Source organism: Cervus elaphus, chromosome 1, assembly GCF_910594005.1.
Source record: "Cervus elaphus chromosome 1, mCerEla1.1, whole genome shotgun sequence".
NCBI lineage: Eukaryota > Metazoa > Chordata > Mammalia > Artiodactyla > Cervidae > Cervus > Cervus elaphus.
This window is the reverse complement of record NC_057815.1, coordinates 43,598,923-43,625,485: the sequence shown is the minus strand read 5'-3', so window position 1 is coordinate 43,625,485 and position 26,563 is coordinate 43,598,923. Positions and strand designations below refer to the sequence as shown.

The 26,563-nt window shown below is 50.2% G+C and overlaps 2 protein-coding genes across 3 annotated transcripts in view; one reads left to right on the top strand and one right to left on the bottom strand.

Annotated features, from left to right (window-relative positions):
* LOC122701740 overlaps positions 1-4,931 on the bottom strand; it is a 48,927-nt gene extending 43,996 nt beyond the window's left edge. The window contains exons 1-4 of the mRNA XM_043915007.1: positions 4,914-4,931; positions 2,412-2,535; positions 1,800-1,829; positions 628-863 (exon numbers count right to left, since the gene is read on the bottom strand). Of these exons, the coding sequence (XP_043770942.1) occupies positions 628-863; positions 1,800-1,829; positions 2,412-2,535; positions 4,914-4,931 (408 nt within the window). The remainder of the gene's footprint in view (positions 1-627; positions 864-1,799; positions 1,830-2,411; positions 2,536-4,913) is intronic.
* THY1 (Thy-1 cell surface antigen) lies at positions 2,077-7,831 on the top strand. 2 transcript variants are annotated; one of them, XM_043901016.1, is made up of 4 exons: positions 2,077-2,210; positions 4,947-5,007; positions 5,483-5,830; positions 6,582-7,831. In XM_043901016.1, exons 2-4 carry the CDS (start codon positions 4,971-4,973, stop codon positions 6,692-6,694), a joined length of 498 nt encoding a protein of 165 aa, XP_043756951.1. In that variant the 5' UTR covers positions 2,077-2,210; positions 4,947-4,970; the 3' UTR covers positions 6,695-7,831. The 2 variants fall into 2 exon arrangements, with proteins under 2 accessions (XP_043756951.1, XP_043756961.1); XM_043901026.1 differs by having other exon boundaries at positions 2,078-2,210; positions 5,495-5,830.
* Positions 7,832-26,563: the final 18,732 nt, after the last annotated feature.

The following is a 26,563-nucleotide window of genomic DNA, read 5'->3' as shown; positions in this document are numbered from 1 at the left end:
CTGGTGAGCAGGAAAGAAGACAGAGTGGAGTGCCAAGGAGGAGGCTAGTGTCCAGAATGCAGCAGGAAGAAGAATGGGAAAGACTGAGGTGGTGGTGGAGGTCGGCCACCAGGGGTAGGACATCCAGGGACTTAAAAATTACCCTCCAGGGCTCTCCTGGTGGTCCAACGGTTAAGAATGTGCCTTGCGATGCAGAGGACACTGGCTCAACCCCTGGTCCGGGAAGATTCCAGGTTCCACACGCCACGGAGCAACTAAGCCTGTGCGCCTCAACTCCGGAGCCTGCGCTCTGAAGCCCACAGGTGCAACTACTGAGCCCACGTGCCGGAACTACTGAAGCTCTCGGTCTCTAGAGCCGGTGCTCCACAACAAGGGAGGTCACCGCAAGGAGAAGCCCACACACCACAACCAGAGAAAGTCTGTGCGCAGCACCAAAGACTCAGAACAGCCAAAATTAAATCCATAAATACTTTTTTAAAAAATTACTCTCCAGACAATGAGAAGCCAGGTCATCTCATCTATGAAAAGGGATGATCTGTAGTTCCCCGTCCTGGAAGTCCGGGAAATGTAGACTCGGGCAGCCCTACTACTAGGCTAGGGAAATCCTGGGTGGGCAGGAGCACCTACCTTTCTCATAAAGTGCTCCAGGAGCTCCTGCTGTTTACCAGAGCCAAGGCTCTGAGGACTGGACCATCTGTGAGGCTTGTTCCAGTTAGAAAGTTGCATCACTCTAAGTGCTGGGAGGCCACCTAACCTCCAAGGGAGGGAGAAGGAGGTGAATCTCCCACTTGCTAGCCCAGGGATGGCTTCCAACAGTACCATTACAGTAATGGAAACGGCCGAGAAGGTGCCAACACCGATCTCTGTGAAGAAACAGGAGAATGGCTAGGCAGGGGAGGGCGGGGAGGGGGGCAGGGTCAGCCCACAGGATGTCCCAACCAGAATTCACAAAGAGGCCACGAGGATGCAAATTAATCAAATAAACCTTTGTTCCAAAAAAAAAAAATTGGAGACACAAGTCATCAGCACTGGCTATTTAAAAAAAAAAGTCCAAGGGCTTCTGGTGACTTCAAATAAATGGAGCAAGGACAGATGCCCCAGAGGATTAAAAGCATGGTATCTGCTATTCTTTCTAGTGGTCCTGTCTCCTCTCCCTTCCCACAGTTCCAGAATTTCCCCTTCCCCTGGGCTGAGATGCAGCAGTGGAATATAGCTCAGCACCAAAGACTTGGGGCTCCCAAGACTTGGGGCTCCATAGCCCAAGAGGGCGACTGGCCATCTCTCCACCTCTTAGCCATGAAATGGGATGAGATGATCCCAGCAGATTGTGGCCATGGATGGAACGGGCCAAGCAGAGTGTTTTATAAAGGACAGCACCCCTCCTCTTGTCTGAAGGCCAGGGACACAGCACTCAGGGACTTGGGTGGGTGTGAGGGGTAAGAGGGGAACATGAAATTGAGAAGAACCTTCTAGATGCCTGCACCAGGAAGTGCCAGCCCCGGAGTTGAGGGACACAGTGCCCCAGAGCAGAAAGCCTCTTAAGAGATGGGTGTTCTAGGCTGGGTGAGGAGTTGGGGCAGGGCTGGGGACCAGGAAAAACCAAGTGCTGCCCTTGAGGGCTACTGCCATGTGGAAAAACACCCCACTATCTTCCTTTGGAGAAAACCTGGAATATTCCAACACCAAACACCTCTCACTGGCTGCTCCCGCGGAGATAGGTTCTAGCTGAAACGGAAAAGAGGAGGCGTGGGCGCTGCCTAAGGGGGCCCAGCAGCTGGCTTCCATCGACCATTCCTTACCCCCTCGATTTTCGCGCAGGCTTCGGAAACCTAGGTCAAAAGAAAGGGTTAAAGCCTTAAAAGGGGAGTGGTCGTGGCGGGGCTCTCGGAGGCGGCTAGCGTTCCCTGAGCGACCCCAGCCCGATCTCCACAGTCCAGAACCCTGCCCTCCCAGACCAGGCCAGACGGCCACAGGATGGCGGCCCCCTTTTGCTGCAGAAGTCCCCTCTTTCACGTCTATCTCGGACCGCCTCCTCCCCCCTCCACCACCCTTTTTCGAGGCCGCTCAGCCTCTGATTGGCCGAGCCCCCGGGCCCTCCCCGCTCCCCCTCTCCCACCCCTGGTGAAAACTGCGGGCGCGGGGCACGGTGCAGCAACTGGAGGCGGCGGCGCGTCTGCGGGCGGCTGCAGCGGCGGAGGACCGGAGGCCAGGTGGGAGCTGGAGCCAGGGCGGGACCCGGGGCGCAGGGATGGCTAGGTCACTGGCGCCCAAGCCAGCCCTTCCGACCCGAGGCTTCGGAAAACGGACCGAGGGCGCCCTGGGAAGGAGCTGCGCAGTGCTTGGAGAGGGGCCTGCCTGCAAGGCAGGGGCGGGAGCCGCGGCTCACCTTTCGCCCGCTGGGAGACGTTTACCTGGGACTGAAGTGCTGGAGGAGAACCGGGAAGAGGGCGGCAAGGACAGGCTTGGGTTCTGCTCTCCACCCAGATGTACCCAAACCCAGATCGTAAAGGCGAGGGGTGGTGAGGCGGGGTGAGACTAGGGGAACGGAGGACCGAAAACTGAAGGCAATCTCTGCCCTGCGACCCCGCGGCGGGCTGGGTGCGGGGCATCCAAGGAACGGGAAACCGCAGTGCCGCGGGGCCGGGTGGGGCGGCGGGGGACCGGGAGAAAGGCCGGCAGACAGGGGAGGCGAGAACCGGAAAAGGATAAGCGAGGGGGAAGGGGGACCTCAATTGGGAAAGAAGAGACTTGGAATAGGGAAACGGAATAAGGGTGGGGTTAGTCGAATGCGAGCTAGAGCGGGAGGGAGCGCGAAGCTTCTCCGGGTTCTGAGCTGCGGGGACACAAGGCCAGGGAAACGCTAACGGACGGTGCCTCCCCTATAGCGTCCACCCCACCCTTCCGCTCTGCATCCCTTCCAGCTCCAGCCCCATTTCTTCCTTTCTAGTTCTAGCCGCCTTCCCCCTTTTTCTCTAGATCCCAAGCTCGCCACCCGCCTCTGTAACTCGGTGTCTGCTAATCAAAACCAGATGTTGCCCCCCTCCCCCTTTCTTCCCCAACAGCACCTCCGGGTCCCTTTCGGCGGAGGTCTGAAAGGGAACTGACTGCAGCGCAGGCGCCCGGGGACCCCAGCCTCGCCCCTCCCTCCCCGCACTGGGCAGAGCGCCGGGGACCTGGACGCGGCTAGCGGCGCGCACTGCGCACGGGAGCGCTAGCACCCGGGCACGGCCCTCCTGTGGCCTCTCCCTGGCGAGTGCTGCTGCAGACAGGCTAGTCTACCCGCTCTGTTGCCTCGCCAGGATACTGATTGAGCCCAGGCTGCAAAAAAAGATGGGGGCAGAGAGGCTACCAGAAGCCGGACTGGAAAATTGCAGGTCCAGGAACCCTGCCCAGAGAGCTGAACAATAGAAAATGTCTTGGTTCCGATGCAGAGACCACATGCAATAGGAGACCACTGTCACCTTCCGCACACACAACCGGAGACACGTTTAGCTGTGTGCCAAGTGGGCCCCCCCCCCCCCACACACACATGACTGACCACCCAACCATCATCTCCAGCCACACAGCTGGTCAGAGATGAACGCTTGTGGATCACTTAACTCTTGAACAGTGCTAGATGTTTGTCATTTTCCTTAAGCCACATCACAACCCGGTGGGTATCTAAAGCCAGGTTCATTCAGTATCTTTCAGGCATCTGTTATATGCCAGGAACTGTTTGGGCATTGGGGAGTTTCTTCAGAATAAGAAATAGGAAGGCCCTGAATAAGGTTTTGTTTCATGGGTAGAGAGTTCTGGTTTTTGCAAGATGAAAAGGTGTTTTGCTGAACTTTCATTTCAGATCGAAGGATCCTTAACAAAAGAAATCACAAATAAATACATAAACAATTTCAATATTTAATAGAGGCTTATTTAACTTAATTTTAATATATAGTCATTAAAAGAAAAGAGAAATAGAAACAGTAAAGTAACAGCACATACATCACCAAATTGGGCCAACCAACATCCAGACTTAAACAGCACTGGGAAGTCCCAAGTAACAGCAGTCTGGAGTCCCAGTTGGGAAAGTGTCCCAGGCTGAGTGTCCACTTATCTGGTGAGACTTCAAATTGCAGTTTTGGGGGTTCCTGCTTATAATCCCGGGCCTTACAGTGATAGCACCATTTGTTTGCATGCAGAAATGCTCTTCTGGTTTTACTTATTTAACCTTCTTACAATGCTGTTTGTTTCACCTTATGAGTCATAGGATTTCACTAGACCCTGGGGGATTGGCCAGACCCTCAGGGGTTCAGGAATTCCAAGACCCGCTCTTTTTTCTTAACTAAAGTGTCGCCTGACTAGCTGTGCTTGCAGGAACGCACAGAATCCGGGCCGTGTCCAGGCAGGTCAGAGGCCTGCTCTCCTGCTTCTGAAGCCTGAACAAGACTTCCTCCATTTTAATTTCCTCAACAAAAGGGTTCTGGAGATTGGCTGCACTACAGTGTGGATGAACTTAACATTTCTGAACTGTACACTTAAAAACAATTAACAGTGACTTCCTGGTGGTCCAGCGGCTAAGACTCCACGCTGCCTGATGCAGCCAATTTTTTTTTTTTTTTAATATATATGGTTAAGATAAATTGTGTTTCTGCAAATTTTACGATAAAAAAAGTAGGAGATCCCTGCCTTGGAAATGATCAAGTTAAAGTCACTTATTCAAAGCCACCCAGCTAGTAAATGCTCATATACACACACACCACAGAAGGGTGTGTTCTCCTACCCCCTCGCTTTCCCTGACAGGGAAGAGCTGCGCGGCAGTGTCCCATTCACTGAGGTGCGGAGGGGAGAGGGCTGTAGAGAGGGGCTTGGATGGCCATTATGGGATGTCTCCCGAGGGCCCCCAGCCCTGGCAGTAAGTCTGGGCACACCTGCCCTACCTCCTGGCTGATTCCCATCTTGTTCCGCCCCAGATCCAGGACTGAGCTCTCGGCACCATGAACCCTACCATCGGCATCGCCCTCCTGCTGACAGGTATCGGGCAAGGGATAGGGCTGGGATTCCAAGCTCCCTGGCTGCTTTCTTTTCAGAAAAGCTAGCTTCTTCCTCAAGAACTCAGAAGGTGTAGGTGACTAAGGGAGAGAGGGCAATCTAAGACAGCTGAGCAATCTAGTTGGTTTTCTGACCACCTGGGACCATTTCTAGAAACAGTTCACTAAGCCTGCCCCATACTAAGTTGGAATCTGCAAATGCAGATCACGATGTAGTGTCAACTCCCCCAAGATCTCCTGCCCCTGGAACACACTGGCGGGACCCCAGGACTAGAACAGAGGGAGATGGGCTGGAATCTGCAGAAGGGACGGTACCCTGGCCCTCAGGGACCCCTTGGGCAGGGAGAGGTGCTTGGCAGCAGACCCTGGTGCCCTCCATGGTCAGGCCTTCCTCTGCTGTGAATGTGGGTGGGAGGCCCCCTGCTCTATAGGTCCTTCCCCAGCTTAGAGGGGGGCAGTGGTGGTTCCAGTCTTACAGGTGGCCCGTGGGCAGAAGGTGACCAGCCTGACAGCCTGCCTGGTGAATCAGAGCCTTCGTCTAGACTGCCATCATGAGAATACCACCACCACGCCCATTCAGTATGAGTTCAGCCTGACCCGTGATACAAAGAAGTGGGTGCTCTCTGGCTCCAATGGGGTCACCAGGCCAGAATACAGCTCCCGAACCAAATTCCTCAGCAAGTACAACCTCAAGGTCCTCTACCTGTCCAACTTCACCACCAAGGATGAGGGGGTCTACACGTGTGAACTCCGCCTCTCTGGCCCGAATCCCACCGTCTCCAACAAGGATGTCTCTGTGATCAGAGGTAAGGCAAGCCCCCAGCAAGATCAGGTAGGCAGGCAGAGGCAAGCTGGGGAGGAACGGGCCGGCTGGGACACCAGGCAGGCCTCTTGGCTGGGCCGCAGAGGAGAGTAGCACCGTAACCTCTCTCCCCTGTCCCCTATTGCCGCCTGTGCCCAGGGGAATCACTACCCCCAGCCTGAATGGGGGAAGGGCTAAGGGGACAGTCAGACAGGTGGAGTAGTGTGGTGGATGCTTCCCCTATGAGCGTGGGCAAATCACTGGGCCTCCCCAAAACTCCTTCTCCCCACCTGGAAAACGGGATGGCTCTAGCTACCTCACCCGCAGTTTTCTTGTGATGATATGTGTTCAAGGGCTCAGGGAAAAAAAAAAAAAAGATGAAAGTGTTAGTCACTCAGTCATGTCCAACTCTTTGTGACCTCATGGACTGTAGCCCACTGGGCTCTGTCCGTGAAATTCTCCAGGCAAGAATACTGGACTGGGTTGCCATTCCCTTCTCCAGGGGCTCTTCCCAACCCAGGGATCCAACCTGGGTCTCCTGCGTTGCAGGCAGATTCTTTACTGTCTGAGCCACCAGGGAAGCCCTTCAAGAGCTCAGGAACCTGCAAATGGGAAAGATGGTTGGTTCAACCAGGCTGGCCCTGGTTGCAGCCAAGACACTATGGCGCCAGCCTCCCCAGGGGAAAGCACCCTTGCTCTGGGTCCGGCCCCTCTCCATTCCCACCCTGCCTGTCTGCCCCATTCTCTCACCACAGATAAACTGGTCAGGTGTGGGGGCATAAGCCTGCTGATCCAGAACACCTCGTGGCTGCTGCTGCTGCTGCTCTCCCTGCCTCTCCTGCAGGCCATGGACTTCATCTCCCTCTGACGGCTCGGGCCCACGGAGCACACAGGAAGCCACAAGGCCCAGTCCAGAGATGCTGCTTCTCTGGGTCGGCTAGCCCCCTTCCCCACAACCCCACACACACCTTGGGGAGCGATGGGGACCCCTCCCCTCCTAAGGGATTCCAGTGTTGCATGCCATTCCCTCCCCTCCGCCAGTGCCACCTCACACCCCCTCTGCCCGCCACTGGCTACTTGTACTGTTTGTTCCAGAGCTGCTTCCGTCTGGTTTATATTTAGGGCTTAACCTTCCTTTTCTTGGGGCGTTTGTGAACGGGGAAGCCAGGGTTGGAGACCTGATGGAGAGTGAGGGGATGGGAGGGGTGGAAGGATGTAGGGGTATCAGTCCCTGGAGGCCGTCGTCCTTGCCCGCGGGGACCTGAGGCCTGGGAGAGCCCTGCATGAGGAGGGGGAGGGTGTGTCTGGCCCGAGCAGGCGGGATGGCGCCTGAAGGCCCCAGATGTGGGGGCACCGCCTAGCGTGGCCCATCGCATGAGGGGAACACCGAGCGTCGCCACGAGCACTTCCTGCCACAGAAGAATGCCATCTTCTTACCCTGCCGAGGGGCCCTGGGCCCGGGGTTTGGTCCAGTGACGATGCCGATTGTGTGGGAAGCAGTGCTGATGGGTTGGAGGCAGGTGGAGGGTGCATCACCCTCCCCCACCACAGAGGAAGCTACAGCTGGGAGTCCAGTGTCTCTCACTGGCCCGACCAGCAGCTAGGAAGGTGGCAGAGGAGGACAAGCCCCTTCCTGGGCTTACCCCAAGGTCCTATGAGCTTCCAGAACTCAGGCCTGCTGGAGGCCCTGAAGGAGACCCACGGAGTTTGGCCCCAGGGTTTCTCCGGGAGGCTCTTCCCCTTTCCCCCAGCAGTGCCTGAGCCTTCTGACAGCCCCCTGCCCCTTAGGCCTGCCTTCTCAGGGACCTCCCGGGGGGGCCTGAGGCAGGCCACGGGGTGAGACCCTTGAGTGGGACCTATCTCGAGCGATGGCTTTTCCCAGCACCCAGCTCCCCACCCAGCGGCTCTGCCATGTCTCGTGACCGTGTGTAGTGCCAGCACAGCTTATGGCATCTCGTTGAGGAAAAAGAATACTGTATAATAAAACCAAGCCTCTGGAATCTTCCCACCTGTGGGTCTCTGCTTTGCTCCTCTCTCCAGGCCTGCCCGCCCCCCTCCCTTAGCCAAGAGGTCCAGTCCCCTGCCTCTTGTCCCCCCCCGCACCGCCTTCAGCAGCCCTTCCTCTCCCCGCTGCCTCCAGGGGTGGACCACTGCACGCCTGGCTTCTCAACCATTCTACCACCACACGTTTGCCCAAAGAAAGGCTTATTCCCTCTATGCGGACTCACCTGCCCACAACACCTGTGGGCCAAGCCATGTGGCACTGGTCCAGAATAGGCTAACAAGCACCAGGGTGCGGAGTCTGCCTTTCTCAGATGGGCTTGTTCTCAGAAATGCCCCATCAGGTTACATCTGCTACATGGAGCTGCCCTCATCCACCAGGGTGTGAGGACAAGCATAAGTCCAGCATGGCCATAGAGAGCACTGGGGTGGGGAGACAACACAGGCCCTAAAATCACTGAGTAAAACGGCAACAGCACTCCCTGGCATCAGGGGTCCCAGTGGCTGGCAGAGTGACACAGCTCCCAGACATCCTTCCAGCCTCTGCCAGGGCATCTGGAGGAGGAGAGTGGTGACTACCCAGAATCTGACTCATCTGATATTTAGTGCTGGGTAGGATGATTTTTCTGAGCTTTTGCTTAAAGGCCTAGGATCTAAATTCACGCCACCGACTCCCAAGCCCCTAGTGGCCGGGTTAGAAGAGAGCAAGAGAAGCCCCCAAGGAAAAGAAACTGTGGCCAACAAGAAATGGAGGCCTACCCAACCCCACATGGTCTGTCAGACATTCAGTACAGGGCACCCGGCCTGGGCACAGGTCCCTTTTGCTTTGCTTGGTGGTGGTTTTGTCCCTAAGTCATGACCAACTCTTGCAACCCCATGGACTGTAGCCCGCCAGCCTCCTCCATCCATGGGATTCACCCGGCAAGAATATTGGAGTGGGTTGCCATTTCCTTCTCCAGGGGATCTTCTCGACCCAGGGATCGAACCCAGGTCTCCTGCATTGCAGGCAGATTCTTTACCACTGAGCCAAAAGAGCCTTTAGAAGGGGAAGGGAATTCAAATGCTACACTCGGGGTAGTAAGAGTTCAGGTTGGAAGGAACTTCCTGGAAGGAACTGGGAAGCCAAGCCTCGACTGTGAGAAGCCATGAGACCCCGGCACCTGCGTGAGCCCCCTGCGGGGTCTTTGTCACCCTGGCACTGTCCCCCTCAAGAATTTAGTGCCCCACCCCACAAGGGTCCCTCCACCGCCGTGGGGCGGAGCGGGAGAAGGAGAGCCCAAGGCCCACAGTGAGTGGGGTTAGCTTCAGAAGATACAGAGGCCATCTGAGGGCCAGGGGCTCCAGAAGGCAGAGATGGAGAAGAGAGGAACAGGCCTGGGCCTGAGAAGGGGCTCAACGACTTAAAAGTCAGAGCTGTCAGGCCTCACAGCACAAGCCGACCCGAAAGACTGTGGGCCGGGGCTGCGGCGGGCTCTCAGAGGCAGGCTATGATGGCAGTCAGCTCCTCTCGGGTCAAGGCAGGAGAGCCTGAAGGCGCTGCGACACGTCCACGGTGACTTGGCTAATAACAAAGAGGGGTAGTTAGGGACTTTGGGAAGGTCGTGTACACACTGCTGTATTTTAAATGGATAACAAACAAGCACCTGTTGTATGGAACTCTGCTCAGTGTTATGTGGCGGCCTGGATGGGAGGGGGCTTTGGGGGAGAATAGGTACAGGCATATGGATGCCGAGTCCCTTCACTGTTCACCAGAAACTACCACGACATTGTTAATCGGCTATACCCCAATTCAAAATTAAAAGTTTAAAATTTGGGGGGGGGGGGGTGGGAGGGCTAAGCCCCAGCCGTCCCTGGTTCCTGCACAGATGCCCAGGACTCACCCCACCAAGCCCCTTCCCACTCCTCCTCACCCCTCCCCCACGTCCCCCTCGGCCGTCTAGGTCCCTCCCTTAGGGCACAGAATGCTTGCTCAATGGAAACAGAAAGAAGCTCCTCTCCACACCTCCGTCACTGAGACAGAGGAACATCTGAACATCTGGTGTGAGGGTCTTCCCAACACCCAGGTGCTCCCTCACGAAGGGCAAGGGGATCACCATGGGGAGACGCAGGGACTCTCTCTGGCCAACCAATAAATGTACCCAGCATCCAGGGGACCCATGACATGCATCCTCCAGCCACCCTACCCCCCTGCCCCACCGCCACCAGCACGATGTTCCTGTCCTATGTCTGCAACTCCCATGTTGTAATGAGCAGGTTTCTCTACATGTGAAGGAAGCAAGTCCCAGGTTAGGAGTCAACCACTTTCTCATCTATCATTAAGGAATCTGTGGGGCTGGAGTCCTGAGTTCTGGCAAAGTGTGACAAAGGTCCTCCCTCCTGCTAATCCAGCAAGGATTTAGGACAAAGGTGGGACTGCCTCCTGCCCAGAGCTCTCAGGGCCCAAATATGCCCATCCCTCGGGAGGATCATGTCCTGTGAAGACTCCCAGAAGGATTTCCCTGGTCGCTCAGTGGTAAGAGAATCTGCCTGCCAATGCAGGGGACTGGGATTCAATCCCCGGTCTGGGAAGATTCCACATGATGAGGGGCAATTAAGCCTGTGCGCCACAACTACTGAGCCTGTGCTCTAGAACCCTGGAGCTGCAACTACTGCGGCCTCGAGCCCGTGTTCTGCAACGAGAGACGCCACCGAGATGAGACGTTCACCCACAGCAACTACAGAGCAGCCCTCGCTCACCACAACTAGAGAAAGCCCACTGCACACAGCAGCAAAAACCCAGCACAACCAAAAACTAAAAAAAAAAAAAGACTCTTGGGAGGCATCTTTGCCCGGCAGAGGGAAGACCTGGGGACAGGGAAAGTATAGAAATGGGCACATGCTGGGGAGGGCAGAGTAGAACCAACAGGAGAGTTCTGCAGAGGCCAAGTGTGGCTCCACCCTGAAGGGCCACTGATGGCCGGCCTGGCCCAGCAGCGGAGGTGGGAGTGCCCGGCAGTGCGCATGGTCAGAGGAGGTCAATCAAATAGCCTCTGGTATTCAGTGGAAACCTGAGCTAGAAGATCCTAGTCACTTCACCCTTCAATGCCTCACTTCTCTGATTTCCAAAATAAGATGGAGGAAACTCCCTGGTGGTCCAGTGGATTCCACACCCCCCACTGCAGGGAACTAAGATCCTGCAAGCTTTGCAGCGCAGCCAAAAATAAAATAAAAAAATCAAATCAGATGGTAGCACTGGAACATTTATTTGTACAACAAATGTTAAGTACCTAGCTGTGCGAAGAGGTCAAAGACACAGCCCCTGGCTGAAGGAATCTACAGCCCAGTAAGAAATCAGGAATTGATTTCAACGCAGTGATTGTTGCTAGGAGGCAGCAAAGCTGTGGCAGATTGCTTAGTGGTGTCCGAACATGCATTCTCCTCTTCTTTCTCAGCAATAGAACCCACAAATTTGAACTAGAATAAAGACTACATTTGATCAGAATAAAGACTACATTTCTCAGCTCCCTTGTAGCAAGATGTGCACATATGGCTAAGTTCTGTCCAATGGAACATTAACACAAAATAATGAGTATAATTTCTATGTATGTGTGTTCAGTCACTCAGTCATGTCTGACTCTGTGACCCCATGGACTGTAGCCTGCCAAACTCCTCTGTCCATGGAATTTTCCAGGCAAGTATACGGGAGTGAGCTGCAATATTCTTCTCCAGGGGATCGTCTCGACCCAGGAATCGAACTCGTGTCTCCTGCACTGCAAGCAGAGAAGTGCTCTTAAAGGGAGAACGTGTACTTTTCAACCCTTTTCATCTTCATGCTGGCTGAAATGTGGAGTTGATGGCTAGAACTGGAGCAGCCATCTTGGACTGCAAGATAGAAGTTGTATGCTACGCTTGGATTCCTAATGATGGTAGAGCGATCGGAGAAGCCATGGAATACTGTGTTAGAGCAACTGTTACTTGGAATTTCTTCACTCACAACTGAACCAAAATGTACCCTTAAAAAGAAGTTGCTATTTAACACAACTTAACTATATGCTTAAAAATGGTTAAGATAGTAAATTTTATATATATATATTTTTACCACCAAAAAAAAAAAAAAAAAAGCCAAAAATCAAATTCAGAGAGACAGAAAGTAAAATGGTGGTTGCCAGAGGTTGAGGTGAGGGGGAAGGAGGGATGGGGAGTCATTATTTAATGGGTACAGAGTTTCAGTTCTGCAAGATGAAAAGCATTCTGGAGATGGATGATGGCAGTTTCACAACAATGGGAGTGTACTTAACGCTACCAAACTGTTTTATGTATTTTAACAGAATTTTTTTTTTTTAAGTAAACAAGGGAACTTTCTGCTGTGTTTATGTGAGCACTTAATTTGTAAAATGCATTTTAGAGTCTTAACTGTGTCAGGAAGTAAAAAGGTCAGAGAGTGGGCAGATTACACATAGAAAGAGAAGGTACAGGGGGCCAAAAGCTGACAGGCCAGCGGGCTGGAAGGAGCATCCACGTGGTTGTTGAAATCATGGAGAATGATAGGCAGGAAGCCACTGAGCCAGGAGGCAGCGGTGACCTGGGGCCAGCAGGTGGCAGCAGTGAGGAAGGCTGGCAACAGGGCACCCAGAGGCCAGTGGATTCCTCCACAGGGAGGAAGGCAGCAAGGACACGGCCCCCACCTGTTGTGGGTTGCAGTGTTCAGTTCAGTTCAGCTCAGTCGTGTCCGACTCTTTGCAACCCCATGAATCGCAGCACGCCAGGCCTCCCTGTCCATCACAAACTCCCAGAGTTGACTCAAACTCATGTCCATCGAGTCGGTGATGCCATCCTCTGTCGTCCCCTTCTCCTCCTGCCCCCAATCCCTCCCACCATCAGGGTCTTTTCCAATGAGTCAGTTCTTCGCATGAGGTGGCCAAAGTATTGGAGTTTCAGCTTCAGCATCAGTCCTTCCAATGAACACCCAGGACTTATCTCCTTTAGGATGGACTGGTTGAATCTCCTTGCAGTCCAAGGGACTCTCAAGAGTCTTCTCCAACACCACAGTTCAAAAGCATCAATTCTTCGGTGCTCAGCTTTCTTCACAGTCCAACTATTAGATCCATACATGACCACTGGAAAAACCATAGCCTTGACTAGATGGACCTTTGTTGGCAAAGTAATGTCTCTGCTTTTTAATATGCTATCTAGGTTGGTCATAACTTTCCTTCCAAGGAGTAACCATCTTTTAATTTCATTGCTGTAATCACCATCTGCAGTGATTTTGGGGTTGAAGTGTAGCCTCCCCCAAAAAGATACATTCAAGTCCTAATCCCCATGACCCATGAATGAAGCCTTATTTGGAAACTGGGTCTTTGCAGATGTAATCAAGCTAAAATGAAGTCATAGGATCCTACAGTCATACCATGGACTGTAGCCCACCAGGTTCCTCTGTTCATGGAATTTCCCAGGCAAGAATACTGGAGTGGGTTGCCATTCCTTTCCCCAGGGGGTCTTCCCAACCCAGGGATCCTGCATTGCAGAGAGATTCTTTACTTTCTGGGCCACCAGGGAAGCCCATAGGATTAGAGTGGACCCTAATCCAAAGATTGGTGCCCTTATGAGAAAGGGAAATTTGAACAGAGAAACAGGAGACACAGAGAGAAGACAGCCATGTGAAGATGGAGGAAAGACTGGAGTGGTGCTGCCCCCAGCCAAGGATCACCGGGGACCACCAGAAGCTGGAAGAGGCCAGGAAGGACCCTCCCCCAGAGGCTTCAGAGGGAGCATGGCCCTGGAAGCACCTTGATTTTGGACTTCTGGCCAAAAGTGTAAGTCTAAAAAAAACATTTCTGTTGCTTTAAGAGATGGTCATTTGTCCCGGCAGCCCTAGGACACCCAAACCCCACCTCCTGACCCTGAGATGTGTGAGGGATGGAGTAAAAGCAGACTCCATTGGAAGAGGGGAGGGAAGCTCAGGAGGGAAGGGAGATACATACATACACATATATATACACACATACATACACACACACACATATATATAATTATGGCTGATTCGCATTGCTGTGTGGCAGACGCCAACACAACAGGGTAAAGCAATTATCTTCCAGTTTAAAAAAAGGCAGATTCCACTGAAGGAGGCCTCAAGGGAAACAATGTCCTCAAGGGACAATGGGTTTCACTGAAGGCCGGCACTCAGACTCTCCGGAGAAGAGGCTGAGAACAAAGCAGAGCTTGTCCACCCCAGAGAAGTGTCCGGGGGTGAGAGGGTTTTGGGGAGGTGGAGACGGGAACTGGTTGAGTAAGGAGATGCCACAGAAGAGAAATGCTGAGTTCTCTGGACCACTGGTAACTGAGCCGGACAGGGAGGACAGGGCCTGAGGCACTCACTATGGGATGGTGGGCAGTCAGTTTAATTATGACCTGACACTTGGTCCCACTGTCCTGGGCTCTTGGGGTGTCAGCTGCAGCCTTGGCACATTTAGGACACTGGCGCCTCCTGCTGTGGGGCCTTCTGGGACAACTCCACCCCCCACACAGGGTGACACAGCTTCTTGGCACCTCCGTATCCTCTGATAACGACAGCCAGCATCACAGCTCTGGGTTCAGGCTTTGGGCTTTAACGCTTCATGGCTTTCTGCCATCTAGACCCTAGCTGTCCAGTATGGTAGCCACTAGCCACATGTGTGCATTTAGACATAAACAAGTAACACTTAGGTAAATTAAATTTTCAGTTCCTCAGCCGCAACAGTCACACTTCAAGCGCGCAACAGCACATGTGGCTGGTGATGCTCCCTCCTCACAGAAAGCTCTATTGGACGGAGCTGGGCCAGGCCAAGGGCAGGAACCATGGTGGTCTGAACCTCTGCCCTTATGAAGCAGAGCTATTCACCTCAGCCAAACTTGTGAAGAGAAGGAGGGCCTTAAATAGGGACACCCCTCAGCCTTGCTCCCTCAGGTGAGGGTCAGCTCCAGGAACGCTCTGAGCACACCAACCCCTCAGAGCCCAGAACACAGTGTCAGGAAGCCCAGAAAGAGGAAAGCTTCTCCTCCCCAAGAGTCTAAGACCCATCACCCCCCATTCTTTACTTCCTGTCTCAGCACAACTAACAGCAGAAAGTCCACTTCCTTCAGAGGCATGGGCTGGGGTACGCCTCTAACCCTAAGAGGCCACCCACACTCAGACTCATGACACACGCCAACTCAGTTCATTTGAAAATGTCTGTGTTAGCCGGCCGTCTGGGCCCTGAGTAGGCCTGAAGGACGTCCACCACCCACCAGCTCCCTCTCACCTTCTAGCACCTCCTGCCCCCGCTCCCCAGGTCCCTGTCTCACACTTCAGATCCTGTACACATACGCTGGGCGGAGACCCAGCCAGGGCACTCAAAACTCATAGCCAAGGCATACTTTCTCCCCAGCGCCTTCTAAAAAAGCTAGAAGGCCAGAAAACCATTCCCACCCGCCAGATCTAACAACCCTCTCAGTTCAGTGATGGATACTTGCTCCAAGAGTAGGAAATTAAAACCTCTTTGTGGTGATTTTCCCAAAGCAAAGAATCAGTCAGCTCCAGTGGGAAGTCTCTCCCTCTCTATAAACTGAAAATGTGCTTGCAACTTTTTCAAAAATATATTTATTATTTCTATTTGACTTCGCCGAGTCTTTAGTTGGAGCATATGGAATCTAGTTCCCTGACCAGGGAACAAACCCAGGCCCCCTGCACTAGGAGCACGGAGTCTTAGCCACTGAACTGCCAGGAAAGCCCCTGTGCTGGCAACTTTTAAAGAATGGTTTTTCCTGCTTCTCCTTACCAAGGTGTCAAAAATCATAGGATGTGATCTCAGGCCGGCACCCTTTGTAAAGGATTCCGCAAAGTCGGCTTGGAGACCACGAGGGAATGAGACAGTGGGGCCATAGCATCTGGAAATCCTAAAGCTCGGGAGACATGCCTGCAGAAGGCACCGAGCATGAAGAGAAACCCTAACATGTCACCTGCATTGAAACCAACTAGACTCTTGAAACTGCAGGGAAACCCCAAAGAAGTGAAACCACCCAGGGATGACAAATAGAAATTATAATATACATATTACTGCTAACTTCAGATCTGTAAAATGTTACTGACACTTCCTTTAGTGTGAGTGCTAAATGTTAGCATTGGTTTTAGTCAAGATAAAATATTTATCAGACATTGGATATGTCACTCAGTCTTTCTAAACTTATTTTTTTTATTAAAGGTCTTCAGCCATAAAAACCTCATGTTGTTTTCCTGAAACCTGACCCTCAGGATTGGGAAGAAAATTTTGCCAAACCAGGAGAAATATGAGAATGAAACTCTGGGAACTGCCCTGGCAATCTAGTGGTTAAGACTTTGCCTTCCAATGTAGGGTTGGGGGGAGCCAAAATCCCACATGCCTCATAGCCAGAAAACTAAAACAGAAAACAGAAACAATACTGTAGCAAATTCAATAAAAACTTTAAAATGGTCAACACCAAAAAAATCTTAAAAAAAAAAAAAACTTGGAACTAAGAAGCAACGGAGGCAGTAAGAGGGGAACCTGAGGGGAACAAAAGAAAGAGAATAAAAAAGACATGGTCCCCACAAGATGCAGTGGATACAGTACGATGATATTTTTAAATTTTACTTTTGTCGGCTTCCCTTGACCCCTATAGCCTTACTTTAACCAGCCAAAGTTTTGTGCACATGCCTCAGTAAAAGGACGTGACAGCAAAAACCAGGGGACAGGGCTTCCCTCGTAGCTAAGTGGTGGAGAATCCGGAAGATCCCACAAGCCACGGAGCAGCTAAGTCTACGCGCTACAACTACTGAGCCTGTGCCCTAGAGCCCAGGAAACACAACTACTGAAGCCCACGTGCCCTAGAGCCCATGCTTCGCAACGAGAGAAGCCACCACAAAGGGAAGACTGGGCTCTGCAACTAGAAAAAAGCCCACACAACAACGAAGACCCAGCACAGTCAAAAATAAATATATAATAAAATTATTTTTTTAAAAAAAGGGGGGGAAAATGGGAAGCCAGCTCTGGCCTTTATGCTCCATTAGCCTAGACTCTTCACAAGACAGAAAGAACTCACAGCCTGGAGAGAAGGTGTAGAGAAGATGTCTTGGGTAAAGCCAGGCCTCCCGTTGGCATGACCACCAGCACCACCTGCATACACAAGCCAGAGGTGAAGCCCAGAAACAGAAAAAAACCCAGAGAAGGTTTTGAGATCTGACCACAAGGGGGCCCTACCACCCAACCAGGGGTAGATCCTAAGATAGAGGACAGGGAGAGGAAGTGACTGCAGAGAGCAGCCTATTTTGGAGAGAGCTGGAACCTTGGAGAGCGTCATGCTTTCTCCTGCTATTCTGGGGCCTGGAATAGGCAGAATAATTCTCACGTGTCCAAGAGTGACCAAGAGGCAGCAGAGACACATCAGACCTAACAAGGTCACACAAGCAGGAACCAGGCAGCATACATCCCAGTGGACACTTGGGTGGCCATTTAACATTGGGTTGGCCAAAAGGTTCATTTGGGTTCTTCCATAACATCTTACAGAAAAACCCAAATGAACTTTTTGGCCAACCCAATAACAAGGGCCACTTCCTCCAGGGCTTTAGTAAATATGTATGGGACACCCCTCAGAGTTCAGGCAATCCTTGAAGAAAGGAAGGGCAACTCCATCAACGGACTGAAACTCAGCTGTCCACCACTCCAGTTAAATAGGGGCTGGCTCCATAGAATGGTTTCCCAGGTAGGTCAGTAGGAAAGAATTCGCCCGCCACGGAGGAGACTCAGGTTCAATCCCTGGGTCAGGAAGATCCCCTGGAGAAGGAAATGGCAACCCACTCCAGTATATTCTTGCCTGGGAAAGCACATGGACAGAGCAGCCTGGCAGGCTACAGTCCATGGAGTCGCAGAGTCAGACACAACCTAGCAACTAAACAGCAGCCACATAGAAATGTAGCCATATTACACAAAAAAAACACATTAGTTTCCTGTTTATCTGAGTTGATAGACTAAGAGAATACCTCTGTTTGAGAACTATGGGAGGAGAGAAGTTGAAAACTAGCAAATTTTTGGTAGTAAACTAGATAGATGATGCCACCATTCATAGATGTGGGGATTAAAGGAAGGGGAGCAAATGGAATGGAAAATGGCAAGTTTAAAGGTTCAGACACGCTCAGATTGAGGTACTGATGTGATGTCCAAGGGTATGTCAGGAGGCAGTTGGATGACTATGACCGGTACTCAGGAGTGAGTACACATTTGGGCATCATCAGCCCATACAAGTAATAGCTGATGAATGAGCGGGAGATCAGATGAGCTCAGACACTCACTACATGCCAAGTGCCACTGAAAGCTTTTTGTTTATATGAACTTTTCTTTTTTCACCATGCCACATGGCTTACGGGATCTTAGTTCCCCGATGAGGGATTGAACCCGCACCCTCGGCAGTGAAAGCATGGAGTCCTGACCACTGGACTGCCCGAGAATTTCCTATATGAACCCATATAGTCCTCAAATCAACTCCATGAGGAAGCAGATACTACTATCCCCATTTTTTTAAATATCTTTTTTGATACGCACACACTGCTATACTTATCTACCTATTTATTTTTGGCTGCACTGGGTCTTTGTTGCTACACACAGGCTTTCTCTAGCTGTGGTGAGCGGGGGCTACTCCCTAGTTGTGGTGCGGTGGCTTCTCTTGTTGCAGAGTCCAGGCTCCAGGGGCAGGGGCTTCAACATCTGCAGCACATGTGTTCAGCAGTCCTGACTTGTTGGCTTGAGGGCACATGGGCTTCAGTAGTTATGGTCCACGGGCTTAGTTGCTCCGGGGCATATGGGATCTTCCCAGACCAGGGATCAAACCCCTTGTCCCCTGTGTTGTCAGGCAGATTCTTATCCACTATGCCACCAGGGAAGTCCCCCATTTTTTGTTATAGTATGAAGATACAGATGTAAAAATTGCAGGGCTCACGCTAGTAACCAGAGGAATCAGAAGTTACCTCAGGAAATCTACAGTACACAGTCTGCAAGTATAACAACCACGGTGCTATAAGCTCTCTGAAAACTGAGAATGAAGCAACACCAGAGGAAAGGGGGAATGAGAAGGAGGTAGCAGGGAGTAAAGGAGAAAAGCATTATCACACAATCTGTAGGCAGTCTCAACTTTGCAAGAGGTCTAGTAATCGAGTACGACTGAAAAGGCCCATTGGAGCGAGCAAGCAGAAAAGGATGCCAAGTGGGTGCAGGTGGTTCCCAGCTGTCTGAAGAATAGATGGGGAGGTGGGGAGACAGTGTGCACAACTCTTCCAAGAGAACTGTGAAGAGAAGAGAGCTAAGAGATTTAGAGATTTATGGGTTTTTTAAGGGGAAGAATTGGGAGACTCATACGTCAAACGGAAATTCGGCAGATATCGTACAACATCCCTTATATGTGAAATGAACTTACTTGCAAAACAGAAAGAGACTCACAGACATGAACTTGCTGGATGGCGGGGGCAGAATGAAGGGAAGGGGAAGTTGGGAGATTTGGGATGGACAGGTACACACTGCTATATTTAAAATGGATAACCAACAGCACCTACTATATAGCACAGGGACCTCTCCTCAATGTTATGGGGCAGACTGGATGGGAGGGGAGTTTGGGGGAGAATGGATACATTATATGTATGGCTTGAGTCCCTTCACTGTTCACCAGAAACTATCACAACACTATTAATTGGCTATACCTCAATACGAAATAAAAAGTTTTAAAAATAAATAAAATGGATAACCAACAAGGACCTACTGTACATCACATGGAACTCTGCTCGATGTCATGGGGCAACCTGGATGGGAGGGGACTTTAGGGGTAAAATGGATACACGTGTATGTATGGCTGAGACCCTCTGCTGTCCTCCTGAAACTACCACAACATCGTTAACTGGCTATACCCCAATACAAAATAAAAAGTTAAAAAAAGAAAAAGACAGGACTCCACCCAGGGACAGTGACTGTGAATGTGATGAGGAAGAATACTGAATGGAAACACTTTCAATCCCTGATTTCCAACCTCAAACCAGTCCTTGAAGCTGCCTAACAACCCTACTGTCTGTCCACAGTTCATACACTCGCTCTCCCACCCACTGGGCCATACTAGCTAGTTCTCAAAGGGTCATCCCTAGACCAGCAGCCTCAGCACCACCCAGAAACTTCCTAGAAACTCAGATTCTCAGGCCCACCCAGCCCTCCAGAACCAGAAACTCTGGATGGGGCTTGAACAGACTCTCTAGGTGATTCTGATACACACTCAAGGTTAAGTGTCCCGAGATGACTAGTGCATCAACGCCCCCCAACTTCTCTAAATTTCTATCCCTTCTTCCATCCAGCTGACCTTGCTGCCTAATTCACTGAGGAAAAGAGGCCATCCGAGAGAATCTCCACCAGGTTCCACCACATCCATCCATCTCTCTGCCTTGGTGCCCATGCTGTGCTTCTCGTTTCTCATTCTGGATGCACGTTAGCGTCCTGACCAAAGCCAAGCTCTCATTCCGTAAAAGATCCCATCCGCTCATACCTCATCAACAAAGTTGCTCCTCTAATCTCTGTCCCGTATCATCTGACTCTACTGGCTTTTTCCCATCAATATATAAACGTACAACTATTTTTCCCACTTAAAAAATTGTCTTTGTAACTCAACAGGACCCCATGGGGCCCTCCCAGCACACAGCCACCTATATCCTCTGCCTCTCTTATTTGTAGAAAATCTTTAGCCTCCTAGGCCTTCCCAAAGAACAAAGTTAATCAGAGAAGTGAGAAAATGCACAATGAAAGGAAAACAGTCAAGCAAGACAATAAGAGTTTATCTATTAAACCAAGTCAAGGGGGACTTCCCTGGTGGCCCAGTGGTCAAGACCCTGTGCTCCCAATGCAGGGGGCCCTGGCTCGGTCCCCGGTTAGGGAACTAGATCCCACACACGGCAACAAAGGCTCCCGCATGCCAAAACTAAGACCTGGCGCAGCCAAGTACATTTTTCAAAAATAAGTAAATAAATAAACCAAGTCACGCACTTTAAGTTCCTCCTTAAGGGCTATGGATAATATTCTGAGCCATATCCTTTAAGCTATTCAGCAGATGCTGAAACCCTCACCATGTGCAAGAAGTTAACTACATGCTGACCACAAACACTTAGACCCCACACAGTTGGAACTGAAAATATGCAACTCAGACTGGGGCTTAAACCCATCGTCTTCTAACCGAGATCACACACCTGGTCTCAGGACTTAACAAAACTCAGGTTATTGATGTCTCATCACAAAAAGAATTCAGTGAGAGACAAAGTGATAGGTAAAAAGTGGACTTAGAACACGCTCCACAGACTAAGTGTAGGCCATCTCAGAAGGTGAGAGCGGCCCCAGCGTATGGGGTTGTCAGTTTTTACCTGGGTGGGTAATTTAATATGCTAATGAGTGGGAGGAGTATTCTACCTATTTGGGGGAGGAGGTGGGAATTTCCAGGAATTTAGGCCACCACTCACTTTGACCTTTAGGGTTAGCTCTGAAGGGTCAAGGTGCTGGAGGGTGTGTCATTTAGATGCTAATGTATTACACTGAGCATATAAGGAAGCTCATTTGCCATCACTTCAAGGCAAACCAGATAGGGAAACAATGAAAATAGTGAAAGACTTTATTTTCTTGGGCTCCAAAATCAATTCAGATGGTGACTGCAGCCATGAAATTAAAAGATGCTTGCTCCTTGGAAGCTATGACCAACCTAGACAGCATATTAAAAAGCAGAGACATTAATTTGCCAACAAAGGTCTGTCTAGTCAAAACTATGGTTTTTCCAGTAGTTCATGTATGGATGTGAGAGTTGGGACTATAAAGAAAGCTGAGTGCCAAAGAATTGATGCTTTTGAATTACGCTGTTGGAGAAGACTCTTGAGTCCCCTGGACTGCAACGATATCCAAACAATCAATCCTAAAGGAAATCAGTCCTGAATATTCATTGGAAGGACTGATGCTGAAACTGAAACTCCAACACTTTGGCCACCTGATGTGAAGAACTGACTCAATGAAGAAGAGCCTGATGCTGGGAAAGATTGAGGGCAGGAGGAGAAGGGGATGACAGAGGATGAGATGATTGGATGGCATCACCACCTCGATGGACATGAGTTTGAATAAGCTCCGGGAGTTGGTGATGGACAGGGAAGCCTGGCATGCTGCAGTCCATGGAGTCATAGAGTCGGACATGACTGAGCGACTGAACTGAACTAAACTGAATGAGGCTCAAGGTCCACTGGAATCTTCTGCCATCTTGGACCTAGATGTTTCTAATCAGTTTGTCATGGTGGCTCAGTGGTAAAGAATCCACCTGCCAAAGAAGGAGACACAGGTTCAGTCCCTGGGTTGGGAAGAGCCCCTGGAGATGGAAATGGCAACCCACTCCAATATTCTTGCCTGGGAAATCCCATGGACAGAAGAGCCTGGCAGGCTACAGTCCACGGGGTCGTGAAAGAGTCAGACACAACCTAGCGACTAAACAACAATGATTCTCTAAAACCATTTAATGTCGGAGATGTCAATGACAAACTGGCACTTGCCATAGGCATTTGCCATCTGCCTCTGCAGGGATTGACTCCTGTGCTGTTGCAGCTGTTGATCTTCCACACGCCCTGAAGGAAGTTCAGGGTGGAAAACAGGAACTGGATACTTTGTGTTCCAGGAAAACTGGCAGAACAGGTCCTTAAATAGCTAGATATTTTCAGGAACTGATTTTATGAGCCCAGTCCTTGCATCTCCTCCTATCTAGAAGAGCACTAAATCCCGTCATGGTGACATCAGCTCCTCATCGTTGGCAGAAAACTTCTGCAAAGAAAGTGCTTGATTGTATGAATTCCCCCTTCACCAAAACCACATACACTGACCTCCCCACCACCTCACCTCATTGGAGCAGTTTCTCAGAGCTATCTGAGGTGCAGCATCTCGGGCTGCAGTTCTCATTTTGCCCCCAAATAAAACTACTTTGCCCCCAATAAATCATAATTCTCACATTGTGTATCTTTTTTAAGTCGACAGAGAGCTCCAGGATTCAGTCCTTGCACATCTTTTCTTTCCTGTTTATATTTGCTCCCTTGGTGATTTCTTTTAATCTCATAGCTTGAAATAACATCCGTATGCTGATGACTCTCAATTGTATATCTCCAACCCAGATCTTGCCAAACATGTAAATCCAACCTCTTTCTTGGTGTCTTGACACGCCTAATAGACATCTCAAACTTAATACGTGTTAAATCAAGTTCCTGATCTTCCCCTCACTCCCAAATCTGCTCCTTCTGTGATGTGTGTGTGCACGCACGCACGTGCACACTCAGCTGCTCAGTCTTGTCGACTCTCTGCGACCCCATGGACTGTGTAGCCTGCCAGGCTCCTCTGTCCATGGAATTTTCCGTGCAAGACTACTGGAGTGGGTTGCTATACTCCAGGATCTTCCCAATCCAGGAATTAAAACCCGTGTCTCCTGTATTGGCAGGTAGATTCTTTACTACTGAGCCACCTAGAACAAAATCTGACTACATGTTGGATCTTTCTTTTACTTTAATCTTTGCTTCCTGTTGCTTTTGTCCACTAACAGGATAATGTCTGTACATAATGGTCTGCCATAGGGAACCCTCCCTTCTGCCTGAAGATTAAACCAAAGTGCCTTTGTTTAGGGAGACATCCAGATCTTGTCCACCTGTGAATGGCTATTAGAAAGAAGAAATTAACACATTTCCTTCCCTCTATTACCCAAGACTGGCCATTCCAGGAGATATTTGCAAGATTTATGACCTTTTTGGGCTTTCTAGGTGGCTCAGTGGTAAAGGATCTGCCTGCCAATGCAGGGGACTTGGGTTTGATCCCTGGATTGGGAAGATCCCAGCCTGGCAGGCTACAGTCCATGGGGTCGCAAAGAGGCGGACACAACTGAGCAACTTCACTTCACTTCACTTCTTGGAGGAGGAAATGGCATCCACTCCAGTATTCTTGTCTGGGAAATCCCATGGACAGAGAAGCCTGGTGGGCAACAGTCCATGGGGTCACAAAAGAGTTGGACATGACTGAGCATACACACACGGCCTTTTTAAATACCTTACTTCCTCACCTCCTCCCCCTCTCTGTTCTATAAAAGACACCCAGACCCTGACAAGATCTTTTTTTTGAGACACTACTCTGCCTTCTTCTCTGCCAACTTTCCAAATAAAGTCACTATTCCTCGCCTCAGCACCTTGTCTCCCAATTTACTGGCCTGTTGTGCATGGAGCACAGAGAGCTAGGACTCAGTAAAACTGCCACAGCCTATACATACTCAGTTAATGGTCAGGCCAAAAATTCCTCCCTTTTTCTCATGCCACCCAATCCATCAGGAAACCCTACTGGCTCTGTATTCAAAACATCCAGAATCCAACTGCTTCTCATCTCCTCTCCTGTTACCACACTAACCAGAGTCACCATCACCTCTCATAGGATGACAGTAGTGACCTACTTGATCTCCTGCTTCTACTCTGGCTCTCTTCAGATCTGTCCTCCATTCACTGTGGGGTCCCATACCAAGGTCACAGATGCGAGACCTTGAACCAAGGCCATCTATGGAACTAACTGAACCCAGCTGTAACTGTTGCCAAAAGCCCCCCAATCCTTACAGGCAGCTTCCTGACCCCAAATTAGGCAAAAATACTCACCCTAACCAATCACCTAATGCAACCTTTCCAGCAGGAATTTTTTGTCTTGAGGCTATAAAAATTGGCTACTAACCCACAAAAACTGTCAACTCTCCCTGACCTGTCAAAAGGTCAGCCCGCTGCACTTTAAGCACCTTAAACTCACTCCCTTCTGAAATACTCTGTGTCTGGAAATTCTTATCCAACCTAGGCTCAGGCTGCCATGACATACAGTGGTTTTAGGGACTCTGTTAAAGCAAAAATCAGATCTATGTCCCTCCTCTGTTCAATGGTTCCTAACTCAGAGTAAAAGTTCAGTTCAGTTCAGTTCGTGTCCAACTCTTTGGGACACTACGGACTGCAGCACACCAGGCTTCCTGTCCATCACCAACTCCCGGAGCTTACTCAAACTCATATCCATCAAGTCAGTGATGCCATCCAACCATCTCATCCTCTGTCGTCCCCTTCTCCTTCTATCTTCAGTCTTGCCCAGCATCAAGCTCTTTTCCAATGAGTCAGTTCTTCGATGAGGTGGCCAAAGTATTGGAGTTTCAGCTTCAGCATCAGTCCTCCCAATGAGTATTCAGGACTGATTTCCTTTAGGATGGACTGGTTGGATCTCCTTGCAGTCCAAGGGACTCTGAAGAGTCTTTTCCCACACCACAGTTCAAAAGCATCAATTCTTTGGTGCTCAGCTTTCTTTATAGTTCAACTCTCACATCCATACATGACTACTAGAAATCTTCTTTCCAGTAAAAGTTAAAGTCACTGAAATGCTCTTAGGATCCAACAAGGGTGTTCCCTTATCTCTTTGACTTCATCTTCCACTCTCTAGCTTGCCCTCTTTCACTCCAACCGCACTGATCTTCATTCTCTTCCTCAAAGGTGGCCTATCTCAGGACATTTGCAATACTGTTCACTCTGTTTCAAATACTCTCTGCCCAGACATCCAGACAGCTCACTCCCTTAGCTCCTTTGGGTTATCCAAAGTCACTTCATCTTTGGGGCCATCTCTGATATCACCCGACTCTGATATCACACTGTATCATCCTCCCTGCTTTATTTGCCTCTATCACTCTGACTGCCATCCAATACTATGCATTTTACTTATTTCCTTATTTGCTTATTGTCTTCTACTTCTACTAGAATGTAAGCTCCTTAAAGGCAAGGACTTTGCCTGTTTTGTTCACTGCTGTATCCCCACTTCCAGGAAGATTACCCAGCATGTCCAGTAGCTATCTGTAAAATGCAATGGAATGAGGGTCCTAAGGTAAACAGAGTAGATGGTCCCTGGAGAAAGAGAACTAGGCATGGCTTTCTTGACAGAAGAGAAGCCATTTTTGGCCAAAGCTGTTTTGTCATCTAAGCCTGGCCTCAGTGGCAGCTCTTGAACAGGTCTCAGTGATCAATGACCTTAAGTGAAGGGAAAGAATGCAGAAATAAAGGAAAACCAGTCAAGAAACAATTGCTAAGTTAAGTAATAGTAAACAATAGTTTAATAAAAAGAGTCCTAGTTCTTCCTCATGGGATATATATAAGAATCTGATGTCAATCTTTTAGTTCAGCTGGATCTAAGGTCCTCACCAAGGTGGAGGATAACTATCTGCTGAGACCCTAGATAGGTCTGAATCCAGGGAATGATGCTGACCTTTTCCAACACTCTGACTTCAAACAACTAAGGCTCTCTGTTAAAAAGCGGAGATATCATTTTGCCGACAAATTCCGTCTAGTCAAAGCTATGGTTTTTCCAGTAGTCATGTATGGATGTGATAGTTGGACTATAAAGAAAGCTGAGCACCAAAGACTTGATGCTTTTGAACTGTGGTGTTGGAGAAGACTCTTGAGTCCCTTGGACTGCAAGGATATCCAACCAGTCAATCCTAAAGGAAATGAGTCCTGACTATTCATTGGAAGGACTGTTGCTGAAGCTGAAACTCCAACACTTTGGCCACCTGATGCGAAGAACTGACTCACTGAAAAAGAGCCTGATGCTGGGAAAGACTGAAGGCAGGAGAAGGGGACCACAGCGATGAGATGGTTGGATGGCATCACGTACTCGATGGACATGATTTTGAGCAAGCTCCAGGAGTT

Coding starts and splice junctions, on each gene's coding strand:
- THY1 (XM_043901016.1), top strand. CDS start 4,971: ATGAACCCTACCATCGGCATCGCCCTCCTGCTGACAG. Junction 5,008..5,482: donor CATCGCCCTCCTGCTGACAG/GTATCGGGCAAG, acceptor AGAGGGGGGCAG/TGGTGGTTCCAGTCTTACAG. Junction 5,831..6,581: donor GGATGTCTCTGTGATCAGAG/GTAAGGCAAGCC, acceptor CTCTCACCACAG/ATAAACTGGTCAGGTGTGGG.